The 15,900-nt window shown below is 36.9% G+C and overlaps 1 protein-coding gene across 3 annotated transcripts in view; it reads left to right on the top strand.

Annotated features, from left to right (window-relative positions):
• otogl (otogelin-like) overlaps nt 1-15,900 on the top strand; it is a 77,321-nt gene that overhangs the window by 5,132 nt on the left and 56,289 nt on the right. For all 3 annotated transcript variants that reach the window (XM_088647256.1, XM_088647257.1, XM_088647255.1), the window contains 7 exons: nt 660-741; nt 1,748-1,840; nt 7,851-8,005; nt 8,780-8,901; nt 10,413-10,618; nt 11,974-12,098; nt 12,795-12,901. In XM_088647256.1, the coding sequence (XP_088503382.1) occupies nt 660-741; nt 1,748-1,840; nt 7,851-8,005; nt 8,780-8,901; nt 10,413-10,618; nt 11,974-12,098; nt 12,795-12,901 (890 nt within the window). The remainder of the gene's footprint in view (nt 1-659; nt 742-1,747; nt 1,841-7,850; nt 8,006-8,779; nt 8,902-10,412; nt 10,619-11,973; nt 12,099-12,794; nt 12,902-15,900) is intronic.

Raw genomic sequence — 15,900 nt, 5'->3', positions numbered from 1 at the left:
TGTTTCAAAGGAGTGGCGTTTTTTTATTTCCAGTTTACATTGACTGCTACGTGCCTCAATGTTGGGTGTTCACAAAGTGTTTTTTTCCTGTTTTGTAGACAGATTTCATTATAAGATATGTCACTGGCTGGTAGTCCATAGCACATGATTAAATGAAAAAAAAACAACTTTCTCTTCAATTGTTTTAAAGGAGCAAATAACAATAACTGTACTAAATAACTGCAACTCTCACTTAAACTCATAACAAAGTTATTAGCATTCCATTTATAGTAATAAGCCAAGTACACATGAGACCAATCTGATATGTCTTTATAACAATGCAAATAACCGCTACTGGGGGTTGTTTCCCGCTGGCTTGCTAGTATTTTATCAATTTATTAATTTTTAATCTTAATTTTATCTCATGATATATGAAATTTCTAAAATTATTTTGCTGTCCTTTTAAACAAAGTGTTCCAAATAAAACATCACAAAAAGCAGAATATTTATCCCCTTTTTCTCTTGTGGAAAAAAAAATGTTTTCTATCTTATTTAGTACAGAACATAGTTGTTTGCTATTATTATTGGAATATAATACAGTATAACAGGTAATATCTTTTGTAAAGTGTTTTTTTTCCTGTGAAATGTCAGTTCCGATTTCTGTCATATTATTATTGCAGACGATAAGGCCACTGCTGTCTGAACCTGCCCGGCAAAGAAGCATCATTCATAACCGGTCTCTGGCTCGCGACGCACCGTCAGGTGTGGTTTTCAACACTCTCTGCTAATCAAGAAATTATTTCATATGTTTGTAAAACCTGAAGAACTTCGTTATGTAAAATATATTTCTCTGTGGCTTTTATTTTTTTCATAATAGTCTGTTAGCTGTGGGCGGTCAATTTATAAGACTAATCCAGCTCCACACCAAGCGACCTCAGGCCTCATCCAATGAGATCACTAATGTATCAGGGATTAGCAGGGAAAATTTTAAAACAAATCTGCTTAAAAAAACAATAGATTTGAGAATCTATATAGCATACTTTTTGTTGTTATTTCATAACATTACAGAAACATTTTACAGAAATACATTAATCAAGAGAACATGTTTTGCAGTCCTCCAGAGAAAACCTGTTCATTAGAAAGAGAGACTCCTTTCGTTTTACAAGTGACACAAAATCAGGAGACAGATTGTGGACTAGAAAGTTAAAAGCATTAATTGCCACTGACTTGCTCTCACCTTTAACAATGACCCTCTTTTTCTAGGTTTTGTGTTTCACTGAGCTCTGAGGTATTTGCTTAGTCTGTGGAGTTATCACTGGAAGCTCATTTGCTTTAACTTTATTGTGTAACAGCAAAAACTGTTTTTGCCATGAACAGAGCTTTTATTTTCTAATTTAATGAAGACTGACTAAACCATTTACCTGTACGTAGGTGGATATAAAGGTTTGAGTGGTATAGTGTATCTCAACTGATGTCATCAGTGACATTTTAATTGCGGGTTTTAGCATACCTGAAGGCATCAGTTCGGTCATCTTAAAAGTCTGACTGTTTGGATAAATTGTTTTCAGGCAAGAGACAGTTGTAATGTGTAAAACATGAAATGCCACGTGGTGTGAAATGAGACATGGTGTATGTGTATTCAAAATGTTGAGAGTAAATTAAGGGTACATTCAAAGACACAATTCGGTTTGTTCTAGAGAAAGTAATGGCTAGGCTCTTGATGGGAGCAAGTGGAGTCTGACAGTCTACTTATTGTACTGCCTTTCAGAATCCTGCAGTTGCCTGAATGGAGGCTGGTGCATGAGTGGTGGTCTTTGCGAATGCAGCCAGTTCCAGGCTCTAGGGGACCGTTGTCAGATCAGTGAGTACCAGTATTCATTTTGTAACAATGAGAGGGATGTACACGAATGCCAAGAACTGCACTTTGTGTAGTACAAAGTCAGCATTTTCCTCTTTGAAAACCGTGCGGTATTTGTTACAATCTTGCCTTGAATTCATTCAGTAGAATAAAAATAAATTTGTGCTGTTGTTAAACGTCTTAGTGATACTAATTATCGTGCAGCCTATTGTACCGAACAAAACAATGTCTGTCCCCATTTCAAAACTTCCTTTTCTCAGAGACAGTAAAGAGTTTATTAAACTGGTTGCATACCTACCCATACTACAGACTGTATTGTCAGTAATTGCGTATTTTTCCTTCAACACAATATGGTAATAATTGCATTGTGGGATTTTGAAAATCAAGTGAAAAATGATGCCGTAGTTTAAAGTGATAATTTTAGATTTGAAACATCCCAATCATGTAGATGAAATCGAGTTTGCAATTAACTTTAAAAGGAAATCCATTACTTGATTTCATGAATAGCTTCAGAAAGCAGCCAAGTACATAATTACTGATCATATCAGCAAGGAGAGCTCCAGAGAGCCGGTGAATATCCAAAGCAATAAACAGAGAACTAATAAAATCTACTTAATGCAGGATAGAATCATTAGATAATTCTGTTGTATTCTCAGATTTTAGGTTATTCCTTTAACTGTAATATAAGTAACAACCTCTTAATATGTATTTAGTGTTAACAATTTCATAGCATTTTAAGATTTATCCTCAGTAAATTGTGTCATCTTAGCCCGTGCGTTTTTCTGAAATGGAAATGGAAATCGTAACATGCTGCTCATCTTCATGAAAGGCCTCATCTTTATTGATGTTTACCATGAGCATTTTCCTTGCATTGCAAGTTTTTCTGCAGTTGTACCATGTTAATACCATAAGTTTGTGTTGCCATAGCCTCCCACATTTTCCAGTGTGCATTGCCATAACACTATATTATTCACCATGCTTTTACTGTGCTTTCACTGTGTTTTTTTCTCCCCATTCTGCTGCCCTGATTTTCACAGTAAACCTTTGTAAGAGTGGTCTTGTGGTAAATTACTTCCTCACAGCAAAAGTGATTGGCTCCTGTATTCTGGCCACCTTTCACATTCAGTCTTTTCAACAGGACTCAGATAATCAGATTGTCTTAGGAAGTATATTCGAAGATTGTTTGTCATCTCAGCACTAAGAACAATCACATCCTTTCTTCAGATCCTTAAGTGCCATTTCCATTAAATGCTAAAAAAATTGTAGATGTGTATTTTGGTCTTGGCATGGCTTGTTATGATAGAGCCAGCATTTTTTAACAGAGACAGCTTTTAGTGTGTTGGCAGAAGAGATTTGTCATTTTGCCGTGCCCACTCTCTCATGAGTACTTATGGTACTGCTTATTCTAGTTGTATTTCTATAGTTTTCATAAGAGCTGGCATGGGCGGCTTGTAAAGAAATTCTTATTATGAGGTCAAACATATTTATTTAATGTATTGTAATACAGTATACTGTATAATTAATGTATACTGTATTGCTCATTCTTTTTTTCCTGTATTTTGTTTCTGGTATTACCTGTGAATATAGGATAAAAAAACCTATTATTTAACAGAAAATACATAGGATTGGTGCTTCCAGAGTTCTTAACAGTTGCTTGTTCAGAGGGTACTAATTGTTGTGTAATCATTCTCCAGGGATGCAATGTCAACCTTCAAGTTTGTTTCTGTCGTCAAACTCAAACCACACAACTTAGTACACCTTGAAACTCTTGAGTTGTTGATTTTTTAAAATATCATGCATTAATAGCAGAGGTAGGTGTCTTATAATTCATAGGTCCGGGGTTCAATTCCATGAGTGTGCGTTGCTGAGTTTTTTTCACAGCACCTTGGATTCCTCCCAATGTTCAAATACATGCTGACCAGGTTAATGCATGCATTTAGTAGGCAAGGGACTGACAAAACAAATAAGGTATAGGTGGCTGGGTGGATCAAGCAGACACCAGACACACTGAGGCAAGCCATGATTTGAAACAAAACACATGTTCAACATTTAAACTACATTTTCATTTTTATTACATTTGCATAGCTATATTTTCAATACAGTGAAAGTGGAATGATAGCCAGACAAACAGAAACTGCTCTGGTAGTCTCTCATACACTACTCCTATCCTCTCCTGCAGTTTCAGCTCATACTCTACTCCTTTCCTCTCTTACAGTTTCAGGTCATACTCTACTCCTTTCCTCTCCTGCAGTTTCAGCTCATAGTCTGCTTCTTTCCTCTCGTACAGTTTCAGCTCATAGTCTGCTTCTTTCCTCTCGTACAGTTTCAGCTCATACTCTGCTCCTTTCCTCTCATACAGTTTCAGCTAATACTCTGCTCCTTTCCTCTCGTACAGTTTCAGCTCATACTCTGCTCCTTTCCTCTCGTACAGTTTCAGCTAATACTCTGCTCCTTTCCTCTCGTACAGTTTCAGCTCATACTCTGCTCCTTTCCTCTCGTACAGTTTCAGCTCATAGTCTGCTCCTTTCCTCTCGTACAGTTTCAGCTCATACTCTGCTCCTTTCCTCTCGTACAGTTTCAGCTCATACTCTACTCCTTTCCTGTCCTACAGTTTCAGCTCATACTCTACTCCTTTCCTCTCCTACAGTTTCAGTTAATACTCTACTCTTTTTCTCCTTAATAAATGTTGTTACTATAATATCTACTTCAAGACCTAGCCAGCAAACCTTATGATCACTGCTATTTCAGTATTGGCTCTCATAACACCTGCTGTACTTTTGTTCAGTCTGAATATTCAGAAAAGTTATGCTATATCATGAACTCATTGTGGCTGACTTGCCACATTGTCTTGTCTTTTTTTACTGAAACTAAATATATGCCAGCATTAAATTCCATCATTTAAAATACAGTGTTTTGGCTTCCTTAATCTTTAAATATTGCAGCAGACAACAAAGGGAGCTTTATCATGTGTATTCTTAGAAAATGAGCAGAGCAGTGCTGGTTTCATTAAATTTGGGTATACCTTACAGATTAAAATGACTTTCAGCCTGATCTGAATAGAGTGTGGCTAAGGTAAAGCTACAAATATTGTATCTCCTTTGCTGAATATAACAGTCCCAGTCAAATAATTACACAAAGGGAGGTGGTTACTACAGGATATCATGAATGCAGAGCGTTGCAAAAGTATTCACTCCCTCCAATGATTTCCAGTTTTGTTAAATTACAAATGATGTACGAGCAAAATATAAAATCCAGGCTATGTATAACAATCTATACAATGCCTGGCAGTTTTTGGCAAAGTTTGAAAGAAATGTATTTACATACTATGTTCAGTCCTTTGACTAACTATTATATAAAATGCCTAGGTATTATACAGTATTAAATACTGAAATTAACTTTGGCAAAGTGTTAGTAAGACAAACAGGCACGTTTTTCATTTTTAATAACAATGTGAATGAAAAAATATATACATAATACTCTTTGTTGTCAACAAATTAGTGAACTATTATTCAGCAGTATATGAAAAAAACTTAAATTAACTGAGACAAAGTATATATTTTTAATATTTCATGACAAAATATGAGTGAAAAATATCGACATAATGGCATGTTTTGCCAAAATATTAATGAGCTGATATTTTAGTCAACTGAATTAAAGAATCAAAATGATTACAAAAGTATGTTTACTTATTGCAGCAAGCAAAACTAGAATGGCATTTGAAACAAAAACATTTCATGGATTGGCCCTTTCTTTTGCACATGCACTTCACACAACCTTGTCCAATCCCCGTATATAGCTGAGTAGCTGCTGATCTGAAAGACATTTCTTTGTCCAAAGGGATTTCCTCTAATCCTAGGAATCCTATCTGATGTTCTGTGAACTGTGATCCTGTATGCAGTTGTTTCTAAACTCCTTGTCTTGCGTGTAGCTGATAAAACCCATCACTCAGGAGCAAGAACAGTGAACTGCTACACTTGACTGAACTGGCAGGAATGGTTTTTCAGATTGTCTTTTCATTTTCTTTGCTTGCTGCTCCAGATTAACCTTGGTATGAACACATAGAAGGCACAAAACATGTGAGCCGTTCCTTCTTTCTCCTCTTCCTCATTAAAATTATAGCCACAGATAACATGAGCATGACGCCCGCTGAGGTGTCGAGCACACACAATAATGAAATCACTTGACGTACTTCTCACAGATGATGCATAGTGTTCTGAGAATTGTTTTTTTTCCGTTGTTGTGCTGGGCTCGGGTTGAGCTTGGGAAACTGTTTCATCCACTGTCTCATCACTGATATTATTCTCTTCTATAAGTCAACAATCTCTTCTAATTCCTCCTCCTATTCCAGATTTTAAAAAAATTCTTGTGGGAGATTCAATGTGTTTTAACACCATTTTATTTTGCAGCCAAAAAGAGCTTCATAAGGTGACCTCTTTTTACCAGCATGGTAGGCACCATTATTCATTAAGTGGACAAAATCTTAGACCTTCAGTCCAATGTCCATTTTATGCATCCTGCATCCTTGTCATGGCCGTATTTTCAATATCTTGATTCACCCTTTTGACACCGCCCTGGCTTTGCTTGTAATGGGGCTTTCTGTGCATAAGTTTCAGTTCAGGTAAGTTATCTTAGTGGCTCAAAGAATACTATTATTCAAAATTCATAAGGTTTTCCAGGTACACTAATGGAATCCATCAGTTTATCTTGATGGGTTTGAAAATCATAAGATTGACTTGACAACATGACAAAATAGGTTGATTGCATAAGTATTCACCCTCCTGAGTCAATACTCAGTGGAAGCACATTTGGCAGCAAGTATGAATCTTTTTGTTTAAGTTAACAACTTTCCAGACCAGGATGGAACATTTTTCACTCTTTCCTCTTTGCACGTTGTCTGGTAATTGACAACAATATTCAGGTCTTGCGGTCTAGACAGATTTTCTATTGGATTCAAGTCAAGACTTTGACTAAGCCACTTATGAACATTTACATTTGCCTTGCTAAGCCAATCCAATATAGCTTTGGCCATGTGCCTTTGGGTCATTGTCCGGCTGAAATGTTTAGGTCTTTAACAGATTGAAGTAGGCTTTTCTCTAGTGTATTTTCCTCCATCCATTTTCCCCTTAATCCTGACAAGCTTCCTTACTGATGAGCAGCAGTGCTACAACATGCTGGCACTACCATGCTTGACAGTAAGGATGATATTGAGTGGGTGATGTGGGTTCTGTGTTGGTTTTGACACAGATGTAAAGCTTTACATTTAGACCAGAAAGTTCCAATTCTGATTTCATCTCACCCTTTTTGTCATTTGTTGGGAACTTTTTTCCAATGTCAGTCATCTGGGCTGCTCATTTTGGAGGGCATTCAAGTTCATCCTGACATTATCTGGGTGACGTGATGTACCTTCCACTTCTATATGATCACCTTCACAGTATTAAAAGGGATGTACTGTGTCTTTGAATTTTTCTATACACTTATCATGATCTGTGCTTTTCTACAACTTTGTCCGTGTTTGTTTTAAAGCTGCTTGGTCTCTCTGGTGGACAATTACATCATATTAAGTTTTGGATTTTTTTTTGCAGTTTTTACAAATAAATTCTTCATAGTTAACTTCACCCATATTCAGTTTGAGAATAGTAGTCTTGATTAAAAATACTCACTTGAAATATTTTTTACACCATTTGTAAATCAATTAAATGAGACTTAAAAGGAAGAAATTTGTATAATTTTACAAGACACTGGAATGAAATGGCAGATTTGATTCTCTTCTGTAGAGTTAAATCCCGTTTTGTTTTTTGCTCCTATTTTTTTAAATCAGAGACATTTGACATCACATACAGTACCTTACATTTTTTAGTAACTGGTAATTGCCATCGCCTGTTAGTATTGACTTTTTCAGTAAATGGTGACATATACAAGAATGCTATTTTCAGTGTTCTCAGCTGCATTACTTTAAAAACGTGCATTGCCAACTTCAGTAAATGTTTTTTTATGTTTTTATTGTTTTTTCCAGTCCCCAACAATGGAGAGGACAGGGATGGCATCTGCAGATCATGGGGACAATACCACTTTGAAACGTTTGATGGCATTTACTATTACTTTCCAGGAAGATGTTCATACATTCTTGCCAAAGACTGCCACACGACAGAACCGCAGTACACGATATGGGTATATCCCTTATAAAGTTGAACATTTTTTGTTTCTAAAAAAAGTAGAATTTTAAAAGCATTAGTAGATTTAATTTATATTTCATATCATTTAAAAAAAATTGCTTGCTGAAGTCTTTTTTGAATATAATGACATTTCATTTTTAACTGAGGTTTAAACATTTGGACAGTTCAAATTGTAAAGCACTGCATTTAATTTTAACACTTAATAAAAGAAGGTACAGTACATGTTTTTTAACGCAGTCAAGCGGGCGTATGCTGAAACTGAACAGATTTACTATGAGGAAATTTTTCCGTGTATTTTGGAAAGAGTCCTTGCTACAAATATTCTGCCTGGGCTTCTTTCACAAGAAAGCGTGAAAGGATTTCTTATTTTTGAGGTGAACAAATTAAAGCTTCTTTATATCCTGTATTACCTACTGATATCTGGATGGAGTATTTCCTTTAAATTTTATTTTTAAAGAATATAATTACATCGGAATTTCATTTAATCTTTAAATTTTGGTTTATACCCTTGCAATTTATTTTTAATAAAGAGATTCTTTTTAGCATTTCCATAATGTTTAATTTAACAGCATAATCGACTAATGCACCTCTAAGGATTACAGCTATGTTATTATCCACATAAATGTTCTGTATATGAAGGATTCAGAATAAGGTGAACCACGCTTGCAGATGTTTTTGAAAGCACATCATTTTAATTTGAGCTGAACTCTAGAAATCCTCTGGGGTCCATGGATAATCCCCGGTAAATTATTTTCTCACTAATTTCCAGGTTCATAACAGCCGGCACTGTGAAGACTCAGTGTACTCCTGTCTCAGATCTCTCAGCCTGTACTTCCCCAACGAGGAGGAGATCCAAATTACCGGCTATGAAGTCAAGAAAGGTGGCATCAGGTGACTGCCAGGGAGAAAAGAAGGAAATGAGGAATCGACAGTTTTAGCAAACTCACAGAGGAGAAGAAAGGAGAAGGGATAAGGGCAGTGGCAAGGGGGTGGAGAAGGCTGTCTTCTCCACTTTTTCATTAAGACAGGATTGCTCAACTCGCATTTCAAAAGTAACGCTATACGTAAAATTACAGGATGAGTTATTTACAGTTCTAACCAAGTTGAAAATTACACAATTCATTTTCCAGTATGGTTAGGCAACCAAATGTTTTTCACACCATTATTGATGATGATGTGCTGAGATCTTTAGTGTTACACACACAGCAAAACTATCAAGTCTCGACTACCTTAATTTAACAATGATCTAATGTTATTCTGTCATAAAAAAACATTTTTATATGTACTGTACATATGCGTCAGTGCTACATATTGATATATATTCTTGTGTATATTAACATGTTTGTTTAATAGTTTGATGCCTCTTAGTATTTTGAACAGGCTCATTAGGTCATGTATGCATGAGCACGGTTTTAAAAGTTCTTTAATTAGCAGACTCAGTATATGCCTGCCAGACCTAGTTTTTACAAAAATAGGTGCAAGATATGGGATTAACCTTCCAGGTATTAAAAATAAACAGATTTATCAGTCTATGGGTATGAACTTACTTCTGTGCACTGAAAAGTGCCAAGATATTTCTTTATGAAAGCAAGCTAACGATCAAATAAGTTGAATTGTGAAGGTGCAGTGACCCATTTTGAAGGAGGTTGAGGATTTCAGTATAACTGTCTGCCCATGGGATTTCTTTGGTCAGTTCATTTTGCTGCGAGTAAGAGGAGTCTCACAATACAGCAGTATTAAAATTCAGCATTCCAAGAGGAAGTGTATACAGGCTTGGGCAAGAGAACAAATTGTATGTTCAAATTCCTCCTTTGACCGTACTTTAGTGAGTGACCCTGTGGGTGTCATTTGATCCCAATACAGAAAGCCAATGTCTTTGCAAATAATTACTGATTTACTCAAAAGACAGGTAAAATATCTCCAGTTATTTCCAAACTCACATCAGGGAGCCTGATGTGGCTTTAGAGGTGCTTGAAATTATAACAGTCACTAATGACTTTCTAATGGTGAAAAAGTATCATGAAGTTTCTTTAATTTACACCTGTTTCCTAGTTTTCTTTGTCATGGCTTCATAAAGTTTATGAAGATTGTCTTGGGTGTTTGTTTGCTCATGAGGGTAATTGTAGTAGTTGAAGTAAAATAATACTAGCGGTATATAGCAAAAGTAGAGGCATACAGTATTTATAGTCAGCTGTATAGATAGCAAATACACACATTAGTGGAGCAATACATGTATGTTACTTACACTCCCAGATTTGTTTTAGAATGGTTTAAATCGCATTACAAGGACTTTAGCAGTGAATTGAAGTGATCTAGTAACAATAAATGTGATTACTATGATTTTTGTGTTACAAACCTGGTAGTGTGGGTGCTTACCCTGTGATGATGTGTGTTTTTGACAGGCTGACATTACCCCAGACCATTCGAAATGTGTTCATTGAGAGACTGGCCGACTACATCCTGGTAAAAAGCACCTTTGGGTTTTCCTTGGCCTGGGATGGGGGCTCTGGAGTGTATATCAAAATGACAGAGGAGCACAAAGGCAGGCCTTGTGGGCTCTGTGGAAACTACAATGATGAGGGAACAGATGATCTCACCACCAGCTACAGTAAGACAAATAGGCCGGCAGTAGTTATCCATTCATTCATCACCAAATTGCATGCGATTATTTCTTTAGTGAGAATTGCTGTTCACCTGATTGAAATCCTGCATTTAAACAGATCATTTCCATTGTCTTTGTTATGTTTGATTGATGGAGGGGAATAGTTTCATCCTAACCCTAGACTTAGGGCTGGGTGATATGGCCAAAAACATTATCACGATAAAAATTTTCATATCAGTCGATATCGATAATTATCACGATAAATGTCAAATAATTCTTTCAAGTTTAATGGCAGATTTTTTCTCCTGAGTGAAAGTTGAAGAAACCAGACAGTTAATTGGTAAATTAAACAACTTTTTATTTTAAGAACACAACAAACACTTGCCAAACAGCAGAAACATTAAACAAATCTGTTAGCTGCCTGGTCTGCAACACGCACGCACACTCGCGCAGTATTTTGTGCACATGCGCATATAATGCACAAAGCATAAACATATATATCAAACATTTATCAAACTTTTGTTAAAATTATATCGAGGAAAATTATATCGCGATAATTATCGTTACTGAATTATCGCCCAGCTCTACCTAGACTTAGTGAAAGTTGAGATTTACAGTTCTTAAAGACATTCAAGATGTTCTTTCTTGAATTAAACAAAACTGTTACAATCAGAAGAGGTAAAACAAAATCATATTAAATATTATAACTTTTGAAAGTCTGGAAAGCAATGGAAATGCATAGTTAAACTGCACAACATTATGGGTTTTGAACAGGAATGAGCATTCATTATTATTATTATTATCAACGCTTGGACGGCACAGTGGGACAGTGGGTAGAATTTCTGCCTTTCAGTGCAGGGGCTCTTGAGTTCTGAGTTCATTTCTGGACCTGGGGTGCTATCTGCGTTGGGTTTGCATGTTCTCCCTGTGTTTGCATGGGTTTTCGCCAAGTGCTCAGGTTTCCTCCCACAGCCCAAATCCATACTGGTCGGTTAATTGTCTGCTGGTAAAATTGGCACTGGTGTACATGCATACGTGTTTGTTTCTGTGCTTGTGCCCTGCGATTGACTGGTGTCCCTTTCAGAGTCTGTCTTGCCTTGTGGGCATCGGTTGTTGGAATAGGCTCCGGGTCCCCTATAGACAATGGATTAATTTCACTCAGAACAGATGAAAGAATGCACAGATGTGAGGGGAATGGTTTCATGGAGATGTGGAAATGAAAAAGGAATGATAATTATTATTATAATTTGAAATAAATACTTTTTAAATGAATTTTCAGCCAGATATTCAGAGCTGAACTTTGTGTCAGAATGATATTTGTTGGGTGATGATTATTCAAAAGAATTAACTTTTTGTCACAGGTGTGCTGACAGAAGACATTGCCCAATTTGGAAATAGCTGGGCTGTGGAACTGCCGCATGACAATCACTGTGAAACCGTTGAAGAAGATTTTCCTAGTCCTTGCAAAAGGGAGTCTGATATGGAAGTAAGCTGTATTGCCTTCAAACCCAATATATTGGCTTTCTCAGTGGTTAAACTGAAATATGCTCAATGAAAGACTTATAGAAAAAAGACATCCCATTCTATTTTGTTTTAAATCTGGAAACTCTGTTTGAATTTATTGCTACTCAGTTTAAGGAGGGCATTTTTGTCTGAAATCTCCATAAACAAATTAGTTTCATTTATTTAGACCTTGTCTACAAAATGAGAACTGTCATTGATTTTATCCTTTATTCTCACTACCAATGCATAATCTTAGAAAAACAAAGTAATGTATTTTAATGTATTTTTTTATTTCTTGATGTAATATCGGGGCTAGCACTGATTATGCCACTGAAGTGCAAAAGATACAGCCATAGATGAAGAACAGTCAGTTTGCAAACAGACTGGTTTGCATGCTGGAACCAATAAAGTCAGTTGGGATGGATCTGAACACAAAAACATTTATACAGTCAAGTAGTATTGAACATCAGTAGTATTCAAGGGCTAAGGGTTCAGAAACCCAATTAATGGCATAACAGTGAGAGTCATCCAACACCTCCTGCAAGTTGCCATGATCATATTTGTAAGGAAACCTTTCAATAATAATGGTTAATCCTAAATAATCATCATCATTATCAATAATGTATAAATCCTTTAATTCTATTATTCAGTACTTGTCTGTTCTCTTGGTTTTGAACAGGATGCTTCTGAGAAGTGCAGTGCCCTCCTGTTTTTCCCCTTCCTCTCCTGTCATGACAACATCGATCCCAACCCCTATGTCGCCAGCTGTGTCAGTGACCTGTGTGTGTAAGTCAACATATTGTTCTTAAGCCTGTTCTTTATGCTTAATATTTGTCCTGCTTAATATTTGCCCCCCCACCTCATCATAGTATTTTTTGAGGGCTATAACTTGTCATAGTAGTAAACTTTAATCTGCTCATTAATTAAAACAACCCATGTCCACCTTGTCACAAATCTGGCTCCACCTCAATGCAGATATTTCCCAGGAGAGCTTTTTCCAATGAAGGGATTATATCTATTGAGGAAAATAATTAAATGGCCTCTTGGGCTGCTTCAAAGCCTGAAATCATAAAGGAATGCTAGTTTGTTGCTGATTGAAACCTTTTCAAAACGTCTGATGGCCGAAGAATGACTGAGAGAACAAAGCATGTGGAATTTGTGCGTAGACGTTTTTGCCATTTATTTAGCCACGTTGGCTATGGTCTGCGTCAAAGGTGTGGCGGCTCACAGCCCTGACAAATGAAAGCAGCCCAGGGCCCTCATCGGCAATGACCTTGGCAGCAATGTGAAGCCTAAATGAAAAGCAGTCAGTTCGTGTGCAAAAAAAAAAAAACACTGCATACTTCTTTGAGTAGGTGGTTCACTCACAGAAGGGAACCATGCAAAGAGAAGTAGAGACAGGTCTTATATCTGCTCAGTGTGCTGTGCCTGCTTTGTGGATATGATCTCAGCTTTTGGTAGTTTCTTAAGCACTAAACTGTATCCCTACAATTATAAACTGACAGATGTAGAATAAAAAATAATACTGATAAACTAGTAAATAATGCAGTACTTAGAGAATATGTGCAGTGTTTTAATCACTAGACTTAAAGGTTATAGAGACTGTCGGTGAAGTTTGTTTAGCACAAGCTCTGAGGCATTTAATAATAATTGCTTGCACTTAGATAGTGCTTTTCTGGACACTCCACTCAAAGTGCTTTGCAGGTAATGGGGATCCCCTCTACCACCACCAATGTGCAGCATGCACCTGGATGATGCGACAGCAACCATAGTGTACCAGTCTGCTCAACACACATCAGCTATTAACGGGGAGGAGAACAGAGTAATGAAGACTGTTAGGCCTGAAAGGCCTGGGGAAAATTTGACCAGGACAGCCCTACTCTTTTCAAGAAACACCCTGGAATTTTTTGTAATAGCCACAGAGAGTCAGGACCTCAGTTTTACATCTCTTCTGAAGGACAGCGCCGTTTTACAGTATAGTGTCCCAGTCACTTTACTGTGGTATTCTGACCCACGCAGACTGCAGGGTGAGCACCACTTACTGTGGTCCCACAGATCCCACTGTGGTCCCATGTTAGTGGGACCACCACTTAGTGGTCCCACTAACATCTCTTCCAGCAGCACCTTAGTTTTCCCAGGAGGTCTCACATCCAGGTATTGACCAGGCTCACACCTGCTTAGCTTCAGTGTGTTACCAGTTGTGAGCTGCAGGGTTATATAGCTGCTGGTACATTTGTAAATGTAGTTCATTTTCTGGTCACATATAATCATGTTAAATGCCAATTTGCTTCATTGCGTTGGTATAATGGTTTGAATAATGGTTTGAATGAGAGGAGGCCATTTGATTCATCTAGTGCATTTGGTAGTTAGTAGCTAATAGATCCAATAATCTTATCAAGTTGTTTCTTGATAGAAACCAGGGTATCAGCTTAAACAACTTGATTGTTTAGCTGGTTCTGTACACTGATAGACTTATTGGTAAAGAAGTGCCACCTGTTATCAGTTTTAAATATACGTCCAAGTACAGTTCTTTTGGTTTGTCAATGTAGGTCATTCCCTTAAGCCCTAAAATGTTGCTGTTCTTTGGACTGATTCCAGAGCAGTAGTGTCTTTCCTACAGTATATTGTGTTGATGAAAATTGTACGCTATTATTACTACTATATTATTACTATTATTGCAACTATTATAGAAACTTTTAGTTGCTTCCCCACATTGCATAGAAGATTTAAACAATGTGTCAGTTATGAACACCTTAGTCTTTTTCATAAACACCTTCTTCTGTCTAAGCATTTCCATTGTATAGTTTATGTTTTTGTTACTTGCATGTAAAACCTTGCACTTGAATGCATTGTGTGTCATTTGCCAGATATTTTCCCATTCTTGGATTGTATTTATTTTTTAATTTTCTTTTCAGCATGCAATACAACTGTGTTTGCTAGTCATTTTAATTTGGCACAAACGTAACTGAACCAAAAATTAGGTCATTGATATTGTTACATCCCAGTGTGTGGTTTGTGTGTTTTTGTTGTTATGTTCCAATCAGACTGCATCTTATTCACTATATAACATGGAGGTTTTCTGAAGGAAGGGCCTTTCGTTTGACTTCGGTCCTGTTTGGTTTTGCTTTGCTTCATTTCGCTTTGGTTATCACTTCGTTTTGCTTTTGCTTCAGCTTTGTTGGTTTGTTGTTTTGCTTTGTGTGTGTGTATTTTCGTATAGCTTCAGCTTTGTTGTTTTGTTGGTTTCTGTTGGTTTCTTTGTACTTTCATTTGTTTGTTTGTGTTTATCCATGTTTTGCCATTACCTTGCCCTAACGTGTTACATGTTCAACCTTTGTGTTCTTTTGTACCCTGTTCCTGTTGATTACTCTCGTTTTCCCTTATTTATATTCCTAGTTCACTTGTGTTTTTGTGTGAACTTTTGTGTATAAGGTTAGTTTAGGTTGTTGGTTACATTCTACACACTTAGTTGATTTTGTATTAGTCACACTAGTTTAGTACGGGTGAGTGCCATTTTGTCTTGTATGGTTTTGGGTAGTCAGTGGAGGTTAGCTAGGGTGTTGAAGAGGCCGAAGACTGTGTGTTTTGGGTTTTCTTTTGTAGTCAGATAAGCTGTCCCTCACTTTCCTAGCCAGCTCCACTTTGTTTTTTTCTTTTCTTTGGCACCACTCTAGTTCCCTTACGCCTGTGTGTTATCGTGTCTTACCAGTCACTTGTTCAACTTAAAATCATCACTTTTGCACCCACCGTTGTCATCACGCTTCCTAGTCCCTCCCCAGAGCCCA

The sequence above is a fragment of the Lepisosteus platostomus genome, chromosome 9 (genome assembly GCF_059453375.1).
Source record: "Lepisosteus platostomus isolate fLepPlt1 chromosome 9, fLepPlt1.hap1, whole genome shotgun sequence".
Classification (NCBI taxonomy): domain Eukaryota; kingdom Metazoa; phylum Chordata; class Actinopteri; order Semionotiformes; family Lepisosteidae; genus Lepisosteus; species Lepisosteus platostomus.
Note: the sequence above shows the minus strand (reverse complement) of the source record. Positions and strands in the feature narration are given on the sequence as shown.